Genomic DNA, 15,780 nt, shown 5'->3' on the forward strand with positions numbered 1-15,780 from the left:
TTAATTTTTCCTATAATTTTAAATTTATTTATTTTTATTTAACATTATTTTTAACGTAACTTCTAAATATATAAAATATATATACTAATACATCCCAAACTAAATATTACAAAAAATTAAATTATAAATAACTTAAATAAAATTTCATAATATAGGAAAGAATTTTTAATTGAACCCTCCTTAATTATGCGTAGAGTGTATAGGCAAAGGTGGAAATTGAAAACTGGTTGGCTAACTCACGATTTACCTCCTCCAGTACTTTTAGACAGGAGTTCTGGAAACTAAGAGTCTAGTCTAAGCTGAAAATATAAAGCATTCAAAAAATTTATATATATATATATATATATATATATATATATATATATATATATATACACACACACACATACCCCAAAACCGGGGGATGGGGTGGGGGGTGTGGGGTTGTTTATGTTTGGGAGCAATTGTGAAGGTGACATGCATAGAGATAGGGTCGCTATCTCTCTCTCAATTCCCACGTGCGTGCCATGTCTTGATGTCGGCATGAAAGAACATTTTTCATCATCTTCATTTTCTTGGATCAAATTAAATTCCCTATCTATCTTTAGTACTTTATATTTCGTATATGTTCCTAACTCTTGCAGCACGTTTAGTTCAAGAGAATTATAATTTCATTCTCACTTAACTTTTACATAATTCTGAAGGCAAATAAGTTTTTTTGTTTGGTTAACACAATTTCTTGATTTGTAGGAAGAAAACAATAACATTAAGTTTTTTAAAACTTAAAATTGATGTCTGACATCTCTCTCTCGATCATAGCGTGTTTTTTCTTCTATTCTCAACATAGAATGTCAATCAGTAGGCTAACATGAATTAAATGTGCTTTCTCAAAACTCTCTTAACTATTTTATTGCTTTCAATTCAATTCTATGGTTTATTTACAATGTATTATATAAATTGTTAAAAGCAAAATTTGAATTTGGTCGATGTGTTTTTAACAACAAAATTTGTATTATGTATAGGTATAGCGTATTTGCCCGTAGTTTGGACATTATACTACTTATTCCCTTACAATTCTCATGTATACCAAACATTGAAATTCTCAGTAATTCTATTTTTGCAAACTCAAAATTGGATTTAAATTCCTACTTTATTCCGTATTATTCATCTCCTATGAAATTGTAATTTTTTTTCTCCTAATTTTTTCCCTCCAACCAAACGCCCTGTAGGGGATGCCAATGCCTCGAAACAATTTTTTTTTTCTTTTGTTTGTATGCACTTGGCTGTCTTGTTTATCTATTTTGTTTGTTTATTTTTAGTCACAAACAAATGAGTCAACCTATTATATTGCACATTTGCACCAAATAAATTATAGTCCATAAGTAAAACAGAATATTATTTAGTGACAAAATATTTGAGATGGTTACACTTATTTGAGGAGAACGAAATTGAAATTTCATAGAAAATAAATTATCGGGAAGATTGATTATATTTTTTGGTTGGTGAAAAATAAATTACTGTGAATATTGATTTTATTATTGTAAGGGCCGCTTACCAAGAGTACTTTGGCAGATTCTTTTTTTAGCCATTTAGGAATTTTATATTTTGGAGAAATTTCAAAATTGACCTGTTTCGCTCAAAACGACAAAATACTCTATTGACTCAGCCAAATTGTCTGAGTTAAGTGCCTAGTCAACCAGCCAATTAATAAGCGCCTAGGGTGAAATTCCCTCGACCTAGGGGCGCCTAGCACCTAATCCGCGCTGATTTTTACAACACTGAATAGAATAGAATATTGTTAGAACGTTCAATGCTTGTAGTCTTGTACAAATCTAGCTCAACATACTAGTTGGGCTTAATGGGTTTGGTGTGTAAACTGTAAAGATTGAAGAAGAGACCAACTAAAACTATGATTTGATTAATGTATTCTGTATGTTTTCAAATCAACATACCATTTGATGAGTATCTATTTTGTTGGCAAATTATTGTGTGAACCAAGGTTCAAAACGACGTTGTTGAATTTTATGATTTAGAATAATATACATTATGAGTTAGAATAATGTTGGATATTAAATATTTACATTGTCGACCTTCTAATAATATGAGAAGATGAGCCAAAAAGTCACCTTCCAATCCTAAGATTCCTATGTATTCAAGGTTGGGCTGCCAACTTAAGCAACAATGTTTTTTTTTTTTTTGAGAAAACTTAAGCAACAATGTTATGGATTGGAAACTTATAAGAGCTTTTGTATGTTGAACATATAATATTAATATAAAAACATAAATGTGTAGTCTAATTATCACCTTAGCCTTTTAGAGTGTGCCATCCTCCATCCTCTACTTTCTATCTTGACTGGTTTCCGATGAAACCAAACTAGTTTCCAGCAAAAACCAGTTTAGTTTCTACTGGTTTCCGACGAAACCAATCTAGTTTGTACTGGTTTCCAGCAGAAACCAGTTTGGTTTCGTCGAAAACCATTCAAGGTAGAAAGCGGAGGATGGCGGAAGAAAGTCGATGAAACATTCTCGGAAGAAGCCAGGAAGAAGAAGCCGTTGGATCCGAAAGGGAAGTCATTTTCCAGATAAATCAAACTATTTTCCCTTTGACGGGAAATCATTTTCTGTTGACTTCAATTCTTCACTCTCTCCCAAACATTGGAAACCCGGAACCCTAACACTTAAACCTATTGTGCTTCAATTGAAGAAATGAGGGATGTCTTAACAACTCTTGCACTGAAATTTAACGATCAGTTCTCTCCAACATGCATTTAGGTTTCTGCATTTACGATTCAAAATGCAGAATGTACAACACAAAAGAAGAGAATGTGATCAAAGAATGCCATTTAACTAGTCCAAACTTAGAGAATATGGCATCACGGTGATAAGTTCAGAGATCTTTTTATACCTCGAAGGACACCCCACATGAAAGTTGAAACGACGAATAGTATTACTCCAGTTATAACGGCATACTTGAGCCCGAGGTTTACCAGCAAGTTTACGAGGAGGCCAGCCAAGACGACACCTACAAAGTTCGCTGAAACCGCAGACCAGAATGGCATTTCAAGGACCGAAGCAATAATAGCTCCCGTCCAAGCTCCAGTTCCAGGGAATGGTACAGCCACAAAGAGCATCAGACCAAGCCATCGAAATTCCTCCACGGGACCCGCCTTCTTCTTTGTCCAATCCAAAAACATTTCCAGAAACCGAGAGGCTGACCGGTTGTTCTGAACCAGGAAATTTGCAAATCTCTTCAAGTAAAGCACGATGAAAGGCACTGGAACCATGTTCCTACAATCGCAACATCAACACTTACTCATTATGAGTCAAACCTAAATCATGGTAATAGCTCCCTAATATACACATTATTAGCACCGAAACAAAATGATACCACTGCTCAACTTGTAAAAATTAAAATTTTGTTATTGCTTGAATTTCCTAACTACTAATTCTAACCTATCAAGTGCTGGTTTCATAGAATAAATCTTTAACTTTAAGTCTGGTATTTTCAGAATAAATCTGAGCCCATAATCTATCACACTATACTACAAAGGGATTAATTGAGAATGCTCAACCAAACATACATTCACATAGAATAAGCACATTTCACTTTAAAACACCTGATAATCAAAGAATTGCAGAAATTATTTCATGGGCTCAAAACAATTAGAATAAGACGCTTATCACTATGCCAAAAACTATAACTTGTAGCGAAGGCGCAAGGTGCTGGACTTGACCCTTTAGGCCTCCGCCCAACAATCCTTTAGCCACCAAACAATTCCCCCGGGGATCAAACACTTACCCCCAAAAGCTATAGCTCATAGCGATAGCTTAACTTTATTTCTTTATACCGCCACATTTTGAAAGGGCAGAGTGTGTTGGACTTGACCCTTCAAGCCTCTGCCAAACATTCCTTTAGCCACCAAACAATTCCCCCTTGGGATCAAACACTTACCGCCAAAAGCTATAGCTCATAGCAAAAGTGTAACTTTATTTCCTTATACCGCCACATTTCGAAAGGGCAGAGTGTGTTGGACTTGACCCTTCAAGCCTCTGCCCAACATTTCTTTAGCCACCAAACAATTCCCCCTTGGGGTCAAACACTTACCGCCAAAAGCTATAGCTCATAGCAAAAGTGTAACTTTATTTCCTTATACCGCCACATTTTGAAAGGGCAGAGTGTATTGGACTTCAACCTCCGCCCAACAGTCTCCTAGCCACCAAACAATTCTCCCTCGAGATCAAACGTTTACCACTGCGCCAAAAGCTATAGCTCATAGAGAAGGCACAATTTTATTTCCTTATACCGCCACATTTTCGATCAGGGTGCTGAACTTAGCCCTTCTGGCCTCCACCCAACAATCTCATACCAACTAAGATGTTGGACTTGGCCCTTGACCGGCTTCCGCTCAACAAGAACATATTTGCAAGGTGTTTATCACATTCTAATTGAATAGTCAAGGGGCATTCAGATTACTAAAAGAATTGGGCAAATGTGAAGACTAACCCTAGAACAGACAACACAGTGAGGGGCAAAGGCTTTAGCTGCAACCAATAACCCATAGGAATTGCCCCACGAAGCTCAAGCACAGGCAATGTAGCCAAGGCAAATACAACAATCTCATCTTTCCACCCCAAACCCCTCAAAGCAGTAGCCACTTTCACACCAAACCCCGAAGCTTTGATAGAATCAGCCGCAGCCTTAGCATCCCCAGAAACTGCAAACAAACAAATCGATACAGAAGCCCAGAACAAAGCCCAGAGCAGGGATTTCGCCGGCTTCTCCTCATCCCCCAAGAAGCCCTCATTTTCAATCGCTTCAATCAAATCATCCGTGGACGCTCTTGGAACTATCAATTTGGGAAATTTTGAGTTCTTGGGATTAGCAAATTGATGAAATGTAGCGAAATACTTGGACTTCAAGTGAAATTGTCCGTTCTTAACCGGAAAAAAACTAATTTTGGGGAATGGTAGTTTGGGTTTAGAGCTTCCATGGATGAGATTCAAGAACGCCGGCGAGTGTGATAAAGAAGTGGTCATTTGGTGAAAACAAGCATAGGATAGGATATTCGAGAAATGGGAAATAAAGTTTACATTTTTAACTACTCTCTTGTACGAAATCTTAGGTAATATCGGTATCCTTGGAAGACTGAGAAGTACGGAGTAATATACAAACAAAATATAGGGAGGATAAGCCGAGGAGATGTTTCCACTTTCCAGTTCTTGAAAGTGCAGATTTGAGATTTTGCCAGGACAAATTTGAGTTAATCTCACAAATGCCTTTAAACTATCCCAAAATATCAAAATTCATCTTTAACTTTTACTTACACCAAATTAAGTCATTATCTTTGCATATCTTACATGCTTTAGTCATCTTTAACCATTTTCTCATAGCCTCTCTCAAATTCATTTGTATTTAAATGGAACATTTGATATTGGGGGTGTTTGGCAAACGGCTAATAGCTTATAGCTGATAGCTGGTTGGTTTAGCTAGTAGCTGATGGCTGATTGCGTTAACTAGTTTGACCAGCTGGTTATAAAAAAAACTGTTTGGTAAATTAGCTGTTTACTAGTAGCTGATTTAATGTAAAATGACATTTAAGGGTATTATTATTATTATTATTATAAAATAACAAACACATCACCCATTTAAAAGTAAATTCCATTGATTTTAAAGGATAAAATAGTCAATATACCCATTGTTCCCAACCAGCTGATACAAAAGCTACATTCATTAGCTTTTCAATTTTCAGCTTATTGGCCCAATAAGCCAAGGCCAATAAGCCATTTACTAAACACTTTAAAATAGCTTATTGGTTGGTCAAAAAGCTAAACTTGGTCAAATAAGTTAAAATTTGGCTTATAAGCCAATAACCAAACACCCCATTAGCGTTTTGATAAAATAAAATTCTTTCAACAAAACACCCCTAATAAAAACATTTAAGGCACGTTTAATAAAGAGCCTTAAAAGCTCCTCAATGCCTTGCCTAGGACAAGTGAAATTATTCGAGTCTTAAAACTTCTTATAAGCATCAATGTTTCATTGTCACTTTTCCCACAATAGGTAACTAAGGTTCCCCTTGTTTTTTTTTATTATTATTATTATTATTATTATTATTATTATTATTATTATTATTATTATGCTCTTATATGTCATCTTACACGTTAACTCTAACGTTAAATAATTAATTTTACTAAATATTTTTTACAAACTATTAATACAATTTGCTGTGCAATCCGCTATGTACTAATTGCTAACCACTAATTGTCAAATAAGATCATAGAGGGGATTCAAATGAGAACGCTCGCTCTAAAAATTTATGAATTTATCTAAACTTTCGATTTGTGTTGAATTGTTAGTCTTGTGGATCATGTTTTTTGAAATAATTTAATCTTTTTAAAATTTATTAATAACTCACATTAGACTATTTCTAAATTTTGAATTGCAATTGTGTTCCAAGTTAATTATGAATAAATTAATGGATGATTGCTTGAAAATAGGATAAGGTTATTTTATAATTAATTAAAACTTAAAATTTTATAATTAATCCTTGGTCACTTTTTACACCAAGTTCTTATTTGATCTGAAAATTTATTGATATGTTAAATTAAGCTTAAGCATGATTTTTCCCCGCAGAACGTTAATGCGATTCGAACAGTATTGTACTTTGAGGAAGTAAGCAATGGAAGAAAACGAAAGATTCGAAGAAAAGCAGGAAGAAGAAGAAGAAGAGATATGGAGTTGGGGAGCAGGCACAGAGGGTCAGCTGGGAACGGGGATGCTCTCCGACGAGCACTGCCCTCAGCTCCTCCATTCTCTCTCCTCCTTCGCTCCCATCTCTCTCCTCGCCTGCGGCGGCGCTCATGTCGTCGCCCTTACCTCAGGTCTCTTTCCCTTCTATCTACATCCATGGACACCATTAATATTTTATTCATCATGTATTTCTTGGTTACCCAAAATTCAATTTTTTAAATAAAAACTACTTTGCTGTAATGATGTGTGTTGAAACTCAATTGTTATACCATGGAGTAGGGTTCATATTGCATTGTGAACCTGATACAAAAATTCGTTACTTTCAGTTAACACATTTTATACTTACCGTTAAATAAATAATTTGATAATTGCTGAAATATAATACATAGCTACATGTAGAAGCTGTAAACTACAGGTACAGAATGTGTCATACAAAATCTGAAGGTTATTTTTGGATCAGGTTTACAATGCAAGATAGACTCTGGTCCATGGTATAATTTGCCGTTGAAACTGATGTGGTAAAAACCCTGATAGTAGAGAAAGAAAAGAACATAAAAGAGCAGAAGGAATATATATTGCCGATGATTATACTTTAAACTCTGTTGTCTTATTCTTGTCATTACAAAGTTTGTCCAAAAGCCCTTTATATAGGTGTATAAGGCACTATAAAGTATGAATTTAGATGCACAAAATTAGGATCCTTGTAAGATAGGATGTAGAGCAGATGAAATATTCAACAGTAAATAAATTAAAATAATCAGAATTTATGTTGGTCCAACAAGATTGAGTTGAACTCCGAAAACTACAATATTAGAATTTGAATCCTGATTGATTGTTGGAGGGTTGCAGGTGGAAGAGTGGTGACATGGGGTAGGGGTACTTCTGGGCAATTAGGCCATGGGGAAGCTGTTAACAATTTGCAGCCTAAGGCTATAGAGGCTTTGGGAGGCTTTGTTATAACACATGTTTCTGCTGGTTGGAATCACTCCGGTTTTGTTTCAGGTATCTTTTATCTCACCTTCACCTTATCAATTGTTTATTCAAGTCTCAGCTTATCAAACTTTTGACTCTTTCTGTGTTTTTTCACTGTGTCATTTCATTGAATGTGCTAATTTTATTTTTCCAAGTTTGAGAAGTTCTATGTTTTGTTCTATTTGATCTATGACTAGAAAATGTGCTTATAACTTGCTTTTGGATTTCAATTTGGTCTGTTGCTAGATAACGGTCACCTTTTCACTTGCGGTGATGGTACATTTGGACAGCTTGGTCTTGGGGATTATTTATCGCGGTCTTCTCCTGTAGAAGTATCATATTTGAGCGCTGAAAATGTCAAGCAAATTGCTTGTGGCATGCGCCATTCACTCGCTTTGATCAAAGGTATAACAAAGTAATTCATTATCTGTTTATTTTGTATTACGCAAAGCAAAGTAAAGAGTTCTGCTCCTAAGATGTTAGTTTGTACTCAGCTCATTATTTTTTTCATTGCATTATTAATTGATAAGCTGGGCAATTGAGCATTTTATTTAACCACAGGATGAAGCATTTTTAAACAAAATGTGCAAACCTTCGCTCTCATCCCTAAGTATATAAAAATGGGCTTTGAGGAAGGGTTCTTATTTCAATTCAACAACACATTGCTTTATGAACTGAAAATGGTTAATCCAGGTGAATCGGGAGATCGAGTTTTTGGATTTGGGTCTGGAAAGCGTGGCCAACTGGGTATATCTGATGATAAAGTAAAATCAGTAGCCATTCCTCAGGTCACTTTGGGCTTGGAAAACCTTAAAATCAACGCCATTATTGCAAACGGAGACCATAGTGCAGCAATATGTGGTAAGTTTCTATGGTGCAAACTTTAGTCTCAGCTTTGGCGTCAACCTTATGCAACTCTTACTTATTCTTTGCACACTGCACTCTGTGTTTTTTGTTTATTTCCATCGTGTAAGCTGATGGACATTTGTACACATGGGGAAGAAGCTTTGGCAGTGACTCGGATATGTATACGCCCAGGTGTGTTACAGTGAGGTCATCATTCTGCAGTGCTGCTCTAGGATGGAATCATGCTCTAGCGTTAACAGGTACTTGATACCGTGATCCTTAAAATAATCAATTCTGTTGAGCATATACAACTACCAACTTAGACTTTTAGTTAAGATGGAGCACATGTTTTATTTTGGTATCAGAGTCAACCTCATGCCAAAAGTCATGGGTTCGAATATCTGCATTGCTCCACGCGTTGCTTGGAGCCCGTCAAATCGGCTTGTACACGTAAGGGGGTGTTAAATGTGCAATTCAACTACCAGCTTAGGCTTTTAGTTGAGATGGAGCACATGCTTCAATTAATTTAACCTTCTATTATGTTAATATGAGGAAAGAAGTAAGAAATGTTGTACTATTACACGTTCATAACAGGCTTTTATTTATTTATTTTAAATTTTTAATAAATAATGTACAGGTGATGGGGAAGTGTTCATGATAGGTGGCTACAAGATTAAGCAAACATCTGAAGATGCAGGTTCATGGCCTTCATTTATTCTAATAGGATAAGTGTCATTTGTGGTTTTCACGTGATAATAATATTTCTTTCCACTTGGGTTATTGCTATCTGTTGATGAATCTTTCCCGTACTTCAATAGGAAGAAAACCAAAAACTACCTATGTTTTCTGTTGTTAATCTATCGGTACTGTTAACTTGTTAAGAGTCCCACTTTGAAAATATTAGAGAAAACATATGGGTTTATAAGGCCATGGGTTAGACTAGCTAATTGATTGGATTCAGTCTTTTAGTGTGGTTTGGTCCAGGTGCATTATCGCCTACTTGAGTGACATTGGTATTGGTGGCGTCCAAAGCTTTCGTTCCAGGGGAGGGTTCAATCCAATTTCAAGTGAGCAACCACATGTTTTCTTTACGTTTGTTTATATGTGCAGGAAAGGGAGAGATTGTGAAAAAGATTGATTCTCTTGATGGGATAAAGGTTCTTCAAATTTCAGCTGGAGCTGAGCACTCGGCCTTGGTAACAGGCAAGTATCTTACACGATTTGAGAATGAAAAAGCCGTTTCTCTACTTTTTATAAATCAACGTATTGGTGATTAGTGTATCGTTTGACCTATGTAGACGATGGATCAGTAATGACATGGGGATGGGGGGAGCATGGTCAACTTGGCTTTGGAGATACAAATGATGAAGCCGGTCCCCGAGTTGTGAGTTTGAGTCATGAGCATGCTAAGAAGCCATCGATCGCTAAAGTTTACTGTGGCAGCGGCTTCACCTTTGTTGTGAAGAAGCATGCTGGGTAAATTATCAGAATTAAATTTACTGCATAGTAACTGGATTTTTAAGCTTTTAGACCACTTTGCATACAATCTTGGATTCTTGGTGAGGTGCCTTTTAGTGTATTCTGTTTATACATCAGAAGCAGTATTGTTTTGCCTCACAAGTTCTTGTACTAGTTGAGTGTTGTACCAAAAGTGGTCCCATTTTGGTGTTGTAAGTTGATGGTGAATGCCATGATAAATTGATGAGTTCCATTAAAGTAGAGTTGATTGCAAATTTGGTCCAGGGGAGTGGGGACCAATACCATAAAAATATGCCTCAAATGGACTCATTGTGGGCAAAGTGTACAGACAAGGGATGAAAATCTATAAATTAATAATGCGACTCGTGGTTTAACCAAACATTTTGTCAAACCAATTGTAACAAATCCTGTGTCAAGGGTCAATACCTGAAATACCAAACATTTCATAATGTGTACTAGGTTAAATTCACTTACTCTACTAAGAATAAAATAACAACTAAAACAACAACAATAAATAGTACAACTAAAAAGTTAAGTAGAAAACTAATGGTACAATGTTTAGAGATACAGTGTAGGTAGGAGTTTCCATCAATCACCTATTACTCTAAAATATATTCTGAGAATTTTTTTTGCACTGAAAGTTGTTTCAGAGCAAGAAGCTGCTAACCTAGTAGTAGTACATGCATATGTACAGAAAGAATGTAATTGAATCAGCTCGTGAACAGTAAACATGTTGGTTTTACGTCGCCACAGAAAGAATAGTACAAAAATTTAGTATGAAAGTTGATATTCTGTGTGAAATCCTCAGAAAAGATCAACCATCCATCTGGATTTACTGCAATGCACCTCCACTGCTGATTCAACGCCCAGGGCCTTCCAATAACAAGCTTTTATGAGATGATGAGTAGATTATTTTCATGTCCATGGTTGACAATGATGGGGCGTAAAGGATCAACCTTCCATTTGCCATCAACAATGAACTTGATCTGCAAATGAAATGCAATGCTCAATATGTTGAGCGTATATAATATATAAACATAAATGTGCAATCCAACTATCAGCCTAGCACATGCTTCAATTTGGTATCAGAGCCAACCGCATGCCAAAGGTCTAAAAAGAGACTATGGTCTATGTGTTACTTCAAGCTCGTTAAAAGTGTTAGCATATCATATATAAACATTAATGTGCAATCCAACTATTAACTTAGACTTTTAGTTGGGATGAAACACATGCTTCAATTCAATATTCACAACTCAAAAGGAGAATATATATACTGTCGAAACACAGCAGTAGAGATGATGACCTACCTCATATCTGCCGGGATACAACAGCATGGTCACAGAAAAAATACCAGCACTTGATTTCTCCATCTTCCTCTGCAACCACTTTAACTGTACTATTATGATACCAATCAAGGAATGGGATTATTTTTCCTTAAACAAATTATAAAAGCTGATACAATATCTACCATTCAAACCCTTTAAATCTTTACTTCAGGAAGGGTGTCTATATTCTTGACATCGATAAAAACAAATGTATATTCTCAATTAAAGCTACATTATATTTATACAGTATTTTTAACTCAGAAAGATGGGAACCACTGGTAATCAAACCAGTTAGGCTCATCACAATGCTGATGGAGAAAAACAAAATGAAAATTCAAAGATTCACAATTAAGGAAACAAGGAAATAGAAGTGTTGTTGATAGTAGTGTACTAGAGGTGCTTGAGGAAGAAATCTCAACAGAGGTGTTGGAGATAGTAGAACTACTCAAAGACAAAATAATTCTGGTAAAAACAAATTATCAAAAGGACTATTATTATTATTATTATTAATGTAGTTCCTTGTCGCCAGAAATCTGCCAAATTAATAGGCATTTTATTTGCCCTGTTAATCATTGTAACCATATTATGACAGGAATAAACACTTTGCATTCCGCTGGTCCATTCAAATGAAACAATCCTTAAATTGTGCTTTAAACTTAGCATGCCTTAAGCAAAATGAATGACTATGAGCACAGAAAATGAATGAACATGAGTATCATCTCAATCTTTTACATCTTTGGCTACTCTAACCATTGCATAAGCACCATCAAAGAAGGGTTGGAAATTCACAAGAGTTTGCACTTCAATTAAAGTCTTCTTCCTAATAAGTCTAGTGAAGCAAAATCAAACCTGAGATGTCCAACCGTCAAAAGAGCCTGCCAGAAGAACTTCTGAGGCTGAATTGGGCCAAACAATATGCGTAGTACGCAGAAGCTGTGTAGCTAGATAAGCGCCATTAATTCTATTCTGCTTCTTTTCCATCGTCTTTTGTGCATCACTGAAAATGAACGGTATTAAAGTACTAATTAAATAAATGTATCCTGACTTATTCCAGATTACAAAATGAAATTTAAGATATCATCCATACGTAGTTGCCAATGCCATTTTCCCCTCAAGTACTGTTAGCTTTGCACGTATTGACCGCAATCTCATCTGGGCATGCATGAGCTGATTCTCCTGGAACTCCAATGCATCAGAAAGTTTTTGCAAATCAGTAGGAGAGCTTCCAATAACCTGAGGAAAATATGCAGGAAATCACTTCAAAAGACTACCAGACAACTTATTTGCACGCAAGCTCTAATTTTTATTTCAAAAGATTGGTTGTCATGCATAGGCTTAAACATTTGGAACCATATTTTATTTCTTATTTCTTCTTTCGTCCTTTAAAAGAGGCTTTCCATACAGCATGTTTGGTGCACGGAATGAAATTTGGAGAAATTGAAATCTCATCCTCCTCCTGTCCAGAAAAGACTCAACTACAAATTTACAGACTAACAATCCCAGAGTCTTATTCTGCCCCCTAAAACCCATATCTGTAGAAACCAATAACCCCTACAAATGATCTCATTGCTTCAACAAAGGGATTACTTGCCAGTTTCCTTTAACAAAGATATATCTAAACTGATCTGGAGTTCTTTAGCTAATTGTGTTAGAAACAGAGCTTGAGCTCATTTTGTACAGTTGTAAGACTGCTTAAACAATTTGAAAGGAATACATAAGAACCAAAATACCAAAGTGTCAATGTCCAATACTTGGCCAAAAGTGATATGCATCATTGACTAGGGTTATTTACCAAAGTGGAAAATTGGAGGATTTTCTGGAAATAAAAAAGGAAATCGGAGAAGTGGAAATATGGAAAATGGAAAACTTGTTTACTAAAATCAATTCTTGGTGGTTTACCTCTTTTGAACTGTTTTCTTCACTCTTGAACCTTATCAACTGAAGCGCCGAATTAAGCTCGACTTCTAGATGCTGTATGCGAGCTCTTATGTCTTTGTGATTGACACCACTCTGTCTGTGTAAATCTCCAGTACCCTTTTCAGTCACTACAACTGAGTGTTCTATTGAATTTCTTTTACCTTCTTGATTTTGACCAAAAGTAATCTCTTCAGCTGCACATTTTAGGTAGAATGAATGAATAAAAAAAGAGAGGAAAAACTTACTTATATATATATATATATATATATATATATATATATATATATTCATGCCAGGTTTCAAAGGATGGTAATTAGATGAAAGGAAATAAATACGTTCAAATTCTGCATCCTGAAAGCCAGCACGTTGAATGCTCCAAGTTCTCCATGAATCTGATGCATCAGTGATGGTTTGTCCTAGATTACTCCTGCCTATTTACATCACACAAAAGTTGAAATCTTGTGTTTTAGAATTTGGTGGCACAGATAGTCTGCATCAAATGAATGAAACAAAATCTGAAGTATCACAGGTGGCAGGCCAACAAGTTCTCACAAAAATGCCAGGCTCATGAAAGCCATGCACCATAACCCTTGTAATAGTTCAACTAGTCCCAGTAAAAACTGCTGAAATGTTGAAGTTAATTATGTCCATCCGGATAATATTATACAATGAATTTTTTTTAGGATTGTGAAATCATCATAAAACAGCATTTAACCCCCATCAACTAATCGATTGTTTAAACCATTTAATTTATTCTTAGATACAACAACCCCTAGCTAAGTGTAAGCAAAACTTACCCACAGCAGTGGTCATGACATTCTGATCATTTCCATCATCTCTGTTTAAAGCCCACTTTCCATTGCTAGATTTGTCTGAATTCATATCAAAAGATGATTTTCTGTGTTTCTCTAATCGACTCAATATGCCCTCAACTCCATTTTCTCTGAGCCAAAGGGGGAACAACAGAAAGAAAATAACTCAATAAAAACTAGTTATAAAAATTCTTAGCAATCTAGAATACATAGCTAAGCCATAGGAATAGATAATAAAACCTACAAATTTATGAAGACTAATAATACTTTTCAAGTTTTTTTTTTTTTCAATTCCAGCAATAAATTAAGAGTTAATTGTCAAAGAATTACTAATTATTACAAAAAGAACATGTGAATTATTGAACAAAATTACCAAGGTTTATCCAAAAAACATTTCCCATGACATGCATTCTTCTAATAACATGAAATATGAATATTAAGAACTGAGTCATGAAAACATACAAAATGATTTTAAAGTTTGATCCATCCATATACCCTGTAAACCTCAAGTTAAAGTCCTAAATAGGAAGCTCACAATGATCTACCAGAAGAAGACACACTCTCAGAAGAACCATTGAGACAGAGAGAGTCCTCTTCAATGTTGTCAAAAGCTCCACTATCTTGACAGCTCTTGACCCTCCTTCGAAACTCCTCCATATCAAAATCAATATCAACTGCCTCAGCTTCTTGGGCCCCCAGTGTCTCATTTTCATCATCCTCTGATTCCCAGCCAAGCAAGAACCACCCGCCTTTCCTCCTAATAGCCTCAACCAAATCAAATCTCCCCGCTTCCTCCAACTCTTTCCTGGAAGGGAACGCCCCAGGCTTCTCGGAATCCCTCATGAACTCCAATATCCTCGCCTCCAGCTCCGCGTCCCCTTCCGCACTCGCCGACCCTCCACCCCCACCACACCAACAACAAGAATCAATACCCCTCCCCTTCCGCCTCAGTTGGACGCCCTCCTGTTTCTTCCTCGCCGCAAAACTAAATACCGGGCACCGGAGCTCCAACCCGCGGCTGACCGCCAACACCGAAGAGCGACGGAACGAGGATTTCAATTGCGGAGGAACGCAGAAATGTGTTGGGGTCCTGATGAGCGACACCATTTCTCAGGCATTTCGTCGAACACAATGAGAGCGGTGGCGGCGGATATGGAAATAATGGAACGAAGGCCCCAAGAAGAAGAAGAACCGAGCAGTGAAGCAACGAACAATCCTGTACCGAAAAGCGTAGCGTGCATTAAATGCGTAAGCATGAGTTTTCGTTCTCTGATTGATTGTTTATACTAATTTCATTCTCAGGTATTTTGTGTTCTTTACTTCATCTCAATAAAGTAATAGTTTCCCAATTCCCATAACAATATTATTACTTTGCCTACCGTTGCGGGTTATGAATTGGTTATGCCGTTTGGAGGGCAAGAACGGTTGGATACTTTCCATTCTAAATTTCTATTTTTAATCCCAACCCCATAAACCAATTAAAATACTTCACAACGAGGAGATGTTTGGAAACTCGAAGAATGACTTTCAGAAGTCATTTTCTTTATTAAAAAAAAATCGTATTTGATTATTCAAAGTAAAATATTCATTCTTGTCAATGAAAAGATACTCATTTTAACAAAAAAAAAATGTCTTTATAAATGTTTAGTCAGAAAATATTTTCTAAATTCTTTATTTTATTGTATTTCTAACCTCTCTC

General features: G+C 36.0%; 3 protein-coding genes across 8 annotated transcripts; 1 reads left to right on the top strand and 2 right to left on the bottom strand.

Annotated features, from left to right (window-relative positions):
• Positions 1-2,539: 2,539 nt before the first annotated feature.
• LOC116004165 lies at positions 2,540-5,213 on the bottom strand. The gene is made up of 2 exons (XM_031244091.1): positions 4,484-5,213; positions 2,540-3,267 (listed from the first exon to the last, which is right to left on the bottom strand). The coding sequence occupies exons 1-2, from the start codon at positions 5,014-5,016 to the stop codon at positions 2,853-2,855; spliced, it is 948 nt and encodes a 315-aa protein (XP_031099951.1). The 5' UTR covers positions 5,017-5,213; the 3' UTR covers positions 2,540-2,852.
• A 1,360-nt stretch (positions 5,214-6,573) lies between these two features.
• Positions 6,574-10,267, top strand: LOC116004218 (ultraviolet-B receptor UVR8). 3 transcript variants are annotated; one of them, XM_031244177.1, is made up of 8 exons: positions 6,574-6,861; positions 7,580-7,732; positions 7,949-8,107; positions 8,396-8,563; positions 8,677-8,808; positions 9,186-9,245; positions 9,659-9,751; positions 9,826-10,267. In XM_031244177.1, exons 1-8 carry the CDS (start codon positions 6,660-6,662, stop codon positions 10,026-10,028), a joined length of 1,170 nt encoding a protein of 389 aa, XP_031100037.1. In that variant the 5' UTR covers positions 6,574-6,659; the 3' UTR covers positions 10,029-10,267. The 3 variants fall into 3 exon arrangements, with proteins under 3 accessions (XP_031100037.1, XP_031100039.1, XP_031100038.1); XM_031244179.1 differs by having other exon boundaries at positions 9,859-10,267; XM_031244178.1 differs by having other exon boundaries at positions 6,576-6,861; positions 9,847-10,267.
• A 271-nt stretch (positions 10,268-10,538) lies between these two features.
• On the bottom strand, positions 10,539-15,446 carry LOC116004203 (protein PTST homolog 2, chloroplastic-like). 4 transcript variants are annotated; one of them, XM_031244158.1, is made up of 8 exons: positions 14,617-15,446; positions 14,067-14,212; positions 13,605-13,700; positions 13,252-13,463; positions 12,440-12,585; positions 12,202-12,349; positions 11,335-11,412; positions 10,539-11,013 (listed from the first exon to the last, which is right to left on the bottom strand). In XM_031244158.1, the coding sequence occupies exons 1-8, from the start codon at positions 15,186-15,188 to the stop codon at positions 10,918-10,920; spliced, it is 1,494 nt and encodes a 497-aa protein (XP_031100018.1). In that variant the 5' UTR covers positions 15,189-15,446; the 3' UTR covers positions 10,539-10,917. The 4 variants fall into 4 exon arrangements, 3 of the variants coding, with proteins under 3 accessions (XP_031100018.1, XP_031100017.1, XP_031100019.1); XM_031244157.1 differs by having other exon boundaries at positions 11,335-11,418; XM_031244159.1 differs by having other exon boundaries at positions 11,335-11,403; positions 14,617-15,445.
• Between the last annotated feature and the right edge of the window lie 334 nt (positions 15,447-15,780).

Source organism: Ipomoea triloba, chromosome 14 (assembly GCF_003576645.1).
Source record: "Ipomoea triloba cultivar NCNSP0323 chromosome 14, ASM357664v1".
In the NCBI taxonomy this organism is placed as follows: Eukaryota; Viridiplantae; Streptophyta; class Magnoliopsida; order Solanales; family Convolvulaceae; genus Ipomoea; species Ipomoea triloba.